This window comes from Oncorhynchus nerka, linkage group LG2 (genome assembly GCF_034236695.1).
Source record: "Oncorhynchus nerka isolate Pitt River linkage group LG2, Oner_Uvic_2.0, whole genome shotgun sequence".
NCBI lineage: Eukaryota > Metazoa > Chordata > Actinopteri > Salmoniformes > Salmonidae > Oncorhynchus > Oncorhynchus nerka.
In genome coordinates, this window is record NC_088397.1 from 82098944 (window position 1) to 82109166 (window position 10223).

Here is a 10223-nt window from a genome sequence, read left to right on the forward strand (position 1 = left end):
ACAGACACTGGACAGAGGAAGATTGGGGTAAAAAGTGTTAAGGACAGAATCTAAGTTTGAGGTGTTCGGATCACAAAGAACAACATTTGTGAGAAGCAGAAAAAATGAAAAGATGCTGGAGGAGTGCTTGACGCCATTTGTCAGGCATGGTCTAGGGGTGCTTTGGTGGTGGTAAAGTGGGAGATTTGTACAGGGTTGAAGGAAGGCTTGAAGAAGGAAGGCTATCACTCCATTTTGCAATGCCATGCCATACCCTGTGGACGGCGCTTAATTGGAACCAATTTCCTCCTACAACAGGACAATGACCCAAAGCACAGCTCCAAACTATGCAAGAACTATTTAGGGAAGAAGCAGTCAGCTGGTATTCTGTCTATAATGGAGTGGCCAGCACTGTCACCGGATCTCAACCCTATTGAGCTGTTGTGGGAGCAGCTTGATCGTATGGTACGTAAGAAGTGCCCATCAAGCCAATCCAACTTGTGGGAGGTGCTTCAGGAAGCATGGGGTCAAATCTCTTCAGATAACTTCAACAAATTGACAACTAGAATGCCAAAGGTCTGCAAGCCTGTAATTGCTGCAAATGGAGGATTCTTTGACGAAAACAAAGTTTGAAGGACACAATTATTATTTATATTAAAAAACATTATTTATAACCTTGTCAAAATAAAGAAAACAAGGACATTTCTAAGTGAGCCCAAACTTTTGAACGGTAATATAAATATATATCTTCATTGATTCTTGAAGAATATAACTTAAATGTTTCATGAGCTTAGTTCAACTGTCACACTCATGAGAACCAAACATATAAGCTTGTTTTATTCCAATGTTTGTAAACATTGTAAATGTAAACAAACACTGAATAGCCTCCTAACATGGATAAAACAAAAACAAATTATATCATGGATGGTCAGTCCTTGCATCCATAGCTCTGTATATTAATCTGAGAGATTTCTCCAGACCCATCCCTCAGCTTTTTACCAAGAGGCAAGGCAACTGTTTTGTTATTGTTTCATCTGTGGATTTGCCCTTTAAAACAGCTGCAAATTATCAAGTGTCAGCAACAAAAGGTAAACAATAGGACTATAGCAAATGCAGCATATGACATTAATTTTTCACATGTAAATAGCACTTTTCAGTAGTGCTCAAAGCATGTCATTCCATGAGTGCAGCATTTTTCAACTGGAATCAATGAGTCCAATAAGTCCTCCATGACAACAAAATCATAAACAACAGTAGGGCTGGTTATCCTTAGTTTTGGGGTCATGCTCAGGTAAAACAATTTGGATAATCTATACTTGAAGATAACAGATCAAGGGGCATTACATTTATTGGAATGACTGGAATTCTGTTAGACTTTGGTTCTTAATGTAAAGATATACTTTAATCATATTATTATATGTAGTAGAAAGCGATGGGTTAGAAGAAGCCTACATAACCAACACATAAAGTAAAATTTAACATCCATGTATAGCCAGCAATGTAAACTTTAACATTGATTTATCCTGCAATAGATGTCGTTCAAATGTCCTTGCCGTGTCTGAATCCTGGCTTAGGAAGGCCACCAAAAATTTGGAGATTTCCATACCCAACTATAACATTTTCCGTCAAGATAGAACTGCCAAAGGGGGAGGAGTTAGCCTGCAAAGTAATGTCATACTTTCCAGGTCCATACCCAAACAGTTCGAACTTCTAATTTTAAAAATTAATCTCTCCAGAAATAGATCTCTCACTGTTGCCGCCTGCTTACCGACCCCCCTCAGCTCCCAGCTGTGCCCTAAACACCATTTGGGAATTGATCGCCCCCCATCTAGCTTCAGAGTTTGTTCTGTTAGGTGACCTAAACTGGGATATGCTTAACACCCTGGCAGTCCTACAATCTAAGCTAGATGCCCTCAATCTCACACAAATCATCAAGGAACCCACCAGGTACAACCCTAAATTTGTAAACAAGGGCACCCTCATAGACATTATCCTAACTGGCCCTCCAAATACACCTCCGCTGTCTTCAATCAGGATCTCAGCGATCACTGCCTCATTGCCTGTATCTGCTACGGGTCCACGGTCAAACGACGACCCCTAATCACTGTCAAACGCTCCCTAAAACACTTCTGCAAGCAGGCCTTTCTAATCGACCTGGCCCGGGTATCCTGGAAGGATATTGACCTCATCCCGTCAGTTGAGGATGCCTGGACATTCTTTAAAAGTAACTTCCGCACCATCTTAGATAGGCATGCTCCGTTCAAAAAATGCAGAACTAAGAACAGATATAGCCCTTGGTTCACTCCAAACCTGACTGCCCTCGACCAGCACAAAAACATCCTGTGGCGGACTGCAATAGCATCGAATAGTCCCCGCGATATGCAACTGTTCAGGGAAGTCAGAAACCAATACACGCAGTCAGTCAGGAAAGCAAAGGCCAGCTTTTTCAAGCAGAAATTTGCATCCTGTAGCTCTAACTTCAAAAAGTTCTGGGACACTGTAAAGTCCATGGAGAACAAGAGCACCTCCTCCCAGCTGCCCACTGCACTGAGGCTAGGTAACACAATCACCACCGATAAATCCATGATAATCAAAGACTTGAACAAGCATTTCTCACCGGCTGGCCATGCCTTCCTCCTGGCTACTCCAACCTCGGCCAACAGCCCCCCCTCATTTATCACTCCAGTGTTAATCTGCTAAATTGTAATTATTCGCCTACCTCCTCATGCCTTTTGCACACAATGTATATAGACTCTCTTTTTTCCTTTTTTTTTTTACTGTGTTATTGACTTGTTTATTGTTTACTCCATGTGTAACTCTGTGTTGTTGTCTGTTCACACTGCTATGCTTTATCTTGGCCAGGTCGCAGTTGTAAATGAGAACTTGTTCTCAACTAGCCTACCTGGTTCAATAAAGGTGAAATAAAAAATTTAAAAATAAAAGTATAATTTTTGAATGATGGGATCGATTAATTAATAAGATGAAAATTATATAACAGATCAGAATTGTCACAATTATAGTACTGTATTGTTTTTCAGGGTTTCCCAAACTGGGTGGGGTGCACGTTTTGGTTTTTGCCCTAGCACTACACAGCTGATTCAAATAATAAAGTAATCATCTAGCTTTGATCATTTTAATCAGATGTGTAGTGTTTGGGTAAAAACCAAAGCGTGCACCCCTTGGGGTCCCGAATACAGAGTTTTGGAAACACTAGTTTATGATAGAATCAGAAAACGATCATTATTATTGTAGATTATACTAAAAAAACTAACTTTCTCTGGCCGCCAGATGGCATCCTTTTCTTGTTTACAGGCCATGGTATGCAATGGACTCCAGAAAGCTCTGCACAGAGTAGTAGCATAGGCAATATAAAGCAAAGTATAGGAGTTTCATAGGAGCATCATTCCAGGCAGACATTTATACCCATTGCATGTAAACAAATCAAATGTGTATTTGTCACCTGCACAGGATACAACAGGTGTAAACAGTACAGTGAAATGCTTACTTGCAAGCTCAATACACAATTGTTTTTATTTGTACATATGAAGTACAGGTTATTCTGCAAATGTAAAATGTGGTCAAAGCAAAACTCTTATTGCAAATCTATATTGATAAAAAACACAATTTCCATAAACACATCATTTGCACAAGTCCACTGAAAGAGAGAACCTGAAAAGTCATTGACAAACCCTTCATACAGTTTAAATTTACATCCATAATACACTATTTTATACTTCTCTTAAAGATGTCCTCCAGCCATTTTTGAACTTCTCCTGTTGAAAAGCAATATCCCAAGTATTAGTACAGTAAAGTACACACACTAAAGCAAAATAGTGTTTTTAGACAACTGCAAACTTCCAAGGAGTAGGGCATTCAAGGAGTTGGTCTAATGGTCAAATGTGATGTCATCAGCCGTCCCCCTTGGTTGAGGAACAATAGAGGAGGATGGAGAATAAAAGAGGAAGCCCCCCCCCGACCTGGACCACCTATTGGATTTGCCATTTGTTAAGTAAATCAGGTGTTAAAAGGTGAAACGTAAAAGACATTTACCAAATGATGTTAATACAATTTCTGTGTAGTTACAAAAAGTGCATCTGTGCAACTCAAATGTGACCAGATATTTTGTTTCTTGGTAGGTATTTGCAAGAACAATAACACAATATAAATGTGTAATTTCATTGGAACAGAATAACAGTTGTTCTCAATATGGCAGAGAACAGTACCACAGAAGAACTTATGCTACTGTACAGCAATGACATGATAAAAAGGTGTTCCCTAGAGATCCAGACAGTAGCTTGGCCAGACAAACTGCCTTATTAAGGAGTCCCCCAGGCAGCTTTTCAAACAACTGGGAGCTTCAGAACACGGCTCCTATCATCATCGTCTCCCTCCCTCCTGATGTAAAACCACAAACCATAGACAGATCGTCCGCACAGCGGCCCTTTAGCTTTTTCTCTAAATAAGGCAGCTTATCAGAGTTCCTGTCATTTCAGCCATATTCCCATTGCCAAACAACCCTGGCTCCGCTGTGGCAGTGGAGAGCTGCAGGCCTGCACATTCTTTTCCCTTGTATGGGTAAATGCCTGAGCAGGGCTGGCTCTGTTTGGGACAGCCGGGCAAGGCGATTGGCCAATGGAGGAGTGGGATGGGCCGGTTGAAGACTTTCTTTAAACAAACTTTTCAGTGGGACTGCCTGCTTCCCTTCCAACTAAGCACTGAGACCCAGACAGAAGGCCTCAGAGAACTCCCCAAAACATCTACAATTCACCTGAAGCCAAGGTGAGATGGATTTTTAAAAACATTTTCCTTAATGTTGTTTATCTTAGAGGGATTTTATGTTGGTATTAGATGTGGCACTTTTAAAGCATTAGTCAGAATTGTATGGGAAACTGTCAACATTTGTAAAAGCTGCATTAAAGGTGAGGGCTGGATAGGGTTTCTGAGTTCTTTTTGTATGCCTAAAAGCGACCAGTCACAGGTCTAGGGTCATCTGGTGTAGCTACTCATCGCGGTGTTGTGGAATTAAGATTTGACCAGTTGTCACCACTCTGTGCCCCGTATAGAGCTTTCTAAACACTAGAGCAGGGGTATTCAACTCTTCAACTCCTACTCAAAGAGGTCAGAAGCCTGCTGGTTTTCTGTCCTACCTAATAATTAATTGCACACACCTGGTGTCCCAGGTCTAAATCAGTCCATGATTAGAGGGGAACAATGAAAACACGCAATGGAACTGCCTCACTTCTAATCTAGAGCCTTATGTTTACCTGTTTTTAGACACCGAGAGGTTGGTTTGGTCTGTTGAAGTATGTCGCATTTAGGAACTTCCCCAGTGCTGACCCCTCAGAAGTAGTAGTGGTGTCCGTGATGAGAGGTTAGGTGGTTAGGTCAAGACAGTGATTGACATAACTGCTAGTTTGTGTGTCTGGTCAGTGGGGCCCTGACCGCAGAGATGAGGTGTGGTTGGTACACTGATAAACACACAGTACATCCCAGAGAATAACAAACCAATGATGATCTTGAAATGTTTTCTAAACCTAATCGGTGAGTCAGCCAGTCGAGAAACCTGAGGAATTCAATTGGTTGCAGAAGCAGTGAAGTAATAATGGCCTAGAAATTAATTCTAGAGTGAAGTTGGGAAACACATTTCCAAGGTGGCTTCAGACTAAAGATCTAGTTAGTTAGAATGAGATGAGGGTTTGGACAAGACTAATTGATCCGTTTTAAATGGTTGTGCAAGATGTGCTTACAATGACATAGGGATCTAGTCATCCCTATACAAGAATGTGAAATATTACAGGAAATCAGGCAACTCAACCCTGAGAGATTCACCTCTCGCCAGCAGCATACCACTGCTGGCTTGCTTCTGAAGCTAAGCAGGGTTGGTCCTGGTCAGCAGCATACCACCCTGCATACCACTGCTGGCTTGCTTCTGAAGCTAAGCAGGGTTGGTCCTGGTCAGTTCCTGGATGGGAGACCAGATGCTGCTGGAAGTGGTGTTGGAGGGCCAGTAGAAGGCACTGTTTCCTCTGGTCTAAAAAATATCCCAATTCCCCAGGGCAGTGATTGGGGACACTGCCCTGTGTAGGGTGCTGTCTTTCAGATGGAACGTTAAACAGGTGTCCTGACTCTCTGAGGTCATTAAAGATCCCATGGCACTTATTGTAAGAGTAGGGGTGTTAACCCCAGTGTCCTGGTTAAATTCCCAATCTGGCCCTCAAACCATCATGGTCACCCAATAATCCCCAGTTTACAATTGGCTCATTAATCCTCCTCTCCCCTGTAACTATTCCCCAGGTCGTTGCTGCAAATGAGAACATGTTCTCAGTCAACTTACCTGGTAAAATAACGGATTAAATTAAAAACCTCTAACATTCTCATTTTTGAACAGCCCCCTAGTCATGGTGATGTGTTATAAACGCATGGAAAAGAGAAGGACTGAGAACTTCTGAGAAGAAACATTTGCCCCCAGGCCCAAATCTTAAAATTCCTTAATTCTTTGAAATGAAATTGGACAATGAGCAAGCAGTTTGCCAGTGACAACTCCCTTACATCTCTATTACCTCCAATAGCAAGCGGAGACACTCTGAGTGAGAGAGACTTGTCGTTTGCCTAACGTTTGACTGGGTTATGTCACTGGACAACTGGGTCTTGTTCAGTAGGGATGAAATGGTAGAAAATATGTTGGTACCAACTGACATTGCCCCAATGAGAACGTTTTGACATTTAAAAACAATCTCTAATTTTGTGCCTGCTGAACACGGCCATGATTTTGTGATCTACCTCTATCACACTCATGAAAACACACACGTCGTTCCCATCTATGCTCAAATAAGGCTTGCTAAATGATGTTATGGTAGCCTGCTTTATATCTTGGTTACCAGTGATTTTATCTCCTGTACCACATGCCAGTAGAGAGAGAGAGTATATTTTGTTTCTCTGTCAGTCATCCAACATGAGGAAGAGATTTTGTGTGGAGAGCGTCCCTGAGTCTAAGCGAATCATTGATATGAATAACATGCTTCAGTGGCTCTCAATGCATTATGTCATAGTCTGTTAGTCAATGAACTCATTATACCTCTAAATGACTCAACCTTAATGACATGTTACTTCCTGTGTGGTATTGGCTCTCGCTCAGTCTGTATTCTGATGTGCCACCACCCAGCAGCACTATCCCCGCCTGTGCACACATCGTCAATGACGCACACTGAGTGACAGGTCTAAGTTTGGCCTGTTCTCCAGGATACCAGGTGGCTATCTTGTGACCTCTTCACACTGCTCACTGCGGATGACAGTTAGCAGTGGCACAACCTGAATCTTTGGTGCGGAGAGAAAGTGTAATTTGGAGGTCGATGGCATCTGGCACCAATGCAGAGACTGAAAATTGAATAATTGAGACTAAGTAATAACCAATTTTCTGGCACCAAGTGAAGTCCCTAGCCTTACCTAGACAATTTATGTACATTTTTTGCTCATGTGTGATCCTATTCAGTGCATATCGCAATCACGCTGATGAGGTTGACGTGTAGGCCTAACTAAATCATCACTGTCAGGCTTTTGCATTTATACTCTTGTGCCATGATAAATTAAGAGCATTTTTCTTTATTCAATCTTTTTTGGGGGAGACATTTCTCATGGGAGAGATTAGAACCATCCTCTTCCCCAATACAACAGCCCACTTTGGGGAGTCGTATCTTTCATCCAACCGTAACCATCCATATCCTATTTTGCACGCCTTAGGCCCATCCAACCACCATCATGTCGAGCAAACGTGCAAAGGGGAAGACCACCAAGAAGCGGCCCCAGAGGGCCACGTCCAACGTGTTCGCCATGTTCGACCAGTCTCAGATCCAGGAGTTCAAGGAGGCCTTCAACATGATCGACCAGAACCGAGACGGCTTCATCGACAAGGAGGATCTTCATGACATGCTGGCCTCACTGGGTAAGACATAGTCCAAAGGGGAACGCATAGGAACCTGTTGTTAGTGGGTTGACTATATTCTATATACAAAACCTAACGAGCGTATACTCAATTCTAGACTGAAACATCCTTCCCAAAAACAACCTTAGAGATGTATAGCAACAGAACGTTTCCCAGTTAAACACCAGTAGTCAGATAGAGCGCTAACCTTAAGCATGCAGACCGGTAATAACGTCCAACCGGGCACACAAGTCAATTTAACATTGGTTCAACAGACATCGAAAGTATGTCCCAATGGGGATTGAACCATAATATTTATATTTCCTCAATGTTTACCTTCGAACAGAATTCAGATTTTACCACTTAATGTTGACTATGGTATGAGTGTTCTGTTGTGGTCCCCAGGTAAGAACCCGTCAGATGAGTACCTGGAGGGGATGATGGCGGAGGCGCCGGGGCCCATCAACTTCACCATGTTTCTCACCATGTTCGGAGAGCGCCTCAACGGCACCGACCCCGAGGACGTTATCCGCAACGCCTTCGCCTGCTTCGACGAGGAGGGTTCTGGTGAGACACACGAGCACGCACACTCACAAACACTCTTCAATGTCAACCACTAGCATCCACCTTCACAGTAATGTCAAACACTTAAATGGAAAAAAAACAGACTTCTTATCCTCGATTCTTCTCAGCCTCTCTTCTTACCACCTTCTCAACCGTATTGGGAAGGTTCAAGGTCCCCCACTCGGACCTTCTTCTCCAATGTTTAGAGAAGGAGAGAGGATGATAAGAATCAAGGAAAGAGCCAGATGATGACCCGCCTCACTCTCCCGTTTGCAGGAGTGCTCCACGAGGACCACCTGCGAGAGTTACTGACCACAATGGGCGACCGCTTCACTGATGAGGAAGTGGACGAGCTGTTCCGTGAGGCGCCTATCGACACGAAGGGCAACTTCAACTACGCCGAGTTCACCCGCATCCTCAAACACGGAGCTAAGGACAAGGACGACATGTAGGGAGAGAACTGCTTTGCGGCCCAAACACACAGTGCTTTTTTAGAGGGAATGGACTTGTGATTGAGGAGTGTATCTCAGCTAAGTGCATCTCAAGAAGTCTGTAGTGGCTTCCTCTCTGTATCCTTTCTGAGATTCCCAGTGATCTGAATATTGCTTTACTCTAATCCATTCCAGGAAAGGTGACAAGGTGAAAGGAAGCAATATTAGACTCTTGAGATGCACTGAACGCCTTTGTATGTGTGCCCCACTCCCCCTAAAAAGTATTCCGCACTACATACCAGCCAAGTACCTCTTCTTGCCTCACACCAGCACCACCTCTGTAAAGAACTGCACCTTCTATCCAGGAGCTGTGTTGGAAAACCACATTGTAATGGGCTCTCTTCTATTCTATTAATGTAATGTTTTTGACGGGTTGTATGTTACCTTCATTGCTTAAATGCTTATCATTCCACCCTTCTTTCATTGGACATGTTTCCCAGTGCTAGTCATATCTCCTTGTCATCTGGTCAGGTCTATTCCAACTCTGTCTGCATTGATGCACCACAGCCTCATTCAAGATAAAACACTCAACATGAAGGGTCAGACCTGTACAAGAAAGCGAGGGATGATGTCGTGAAGAAAGTCAGCCTTTTGAAATTGTTTACTCGTTGCTCTTTCATAAGAGAGAACAGAAGGAAGAGGTTGGGCTTGGTTGTGTTCGGGTATAATCATGTTTGGGTTGAATTATTGTTTAAGGAAAATGATCATGCCTGTATAGGACTAACGAAGGACCCTGAAGTGACATTCCACTGTGTCCTTTATTCCAGATGAGTAATTTCAATGTCCTGCTGCATTCAGTGCAGCATTCAATACCTTTTAATATTCTATCAGAGAAAATAAAATATAAACTGATTGATATTCTCTTACATTGCAGTTGTGACACTTCACACCAATTTGAGAAGAATACTTAATATTTACTGTATGTCTTCAACTCTGCATTGTTGGAAAAGGACCCGCGAGAAAGCATTTCACTGTTAAATGACAGGTTGTACTAAGACGCATGTGACATAAAAATGTATGATCAAATGAAGTGGTCCAGGTTAAAGCACTAGCACCAGATGTGGACTAGGCAGTATTTCAAGAGTCACCGAGTCTTAGCTGTAATCAGTAGCAGTGAAAGTGCCACCCCGTTTGCGATATTACAATATGTTACTTCAAACAGTGAACACCATCCCCCCAGGACATCATTGCACGTGAGAGAACAGTGTTATGTACAGATTTGTTTTATGACGATGCAAAACCAAAAATGCACCTGGGGCAGCCAGTGGTGA

General features: G+C 42.6%; 1 protein-coding gene across 1 annotated transcript; it reads left to right on the forward strand.

Annotated features, from left to right (window-relative positions):
* Positions 1 to 4668: 4668 nt before the first annotated feature.
* Positions 4669 to 9805, forward strand: LOC115143463 (myosin regulatory light polypeptide 9-like). The gene is made up of 4 exons (XM_029683925.2): positions 4669 to 4758; positions 7717 to 7918; positions 8303 to 8464; positions 8738 to 9805. Exons 2-4 carry the CDS (start codon positions 7735 to 7737, stop codon positions 8911 to 8913), a joined length of 522 nt encoding a protein of 173 aa, XP_029539785.1. The 5' UTR covers positions 4669 to 4758; positions 7717 to 7734; the 3' UTR covers positions 8914 to 9805.
* The last annotated feature ends 418 nt before the right edge of the window (positions 9806 to 10223 follow it).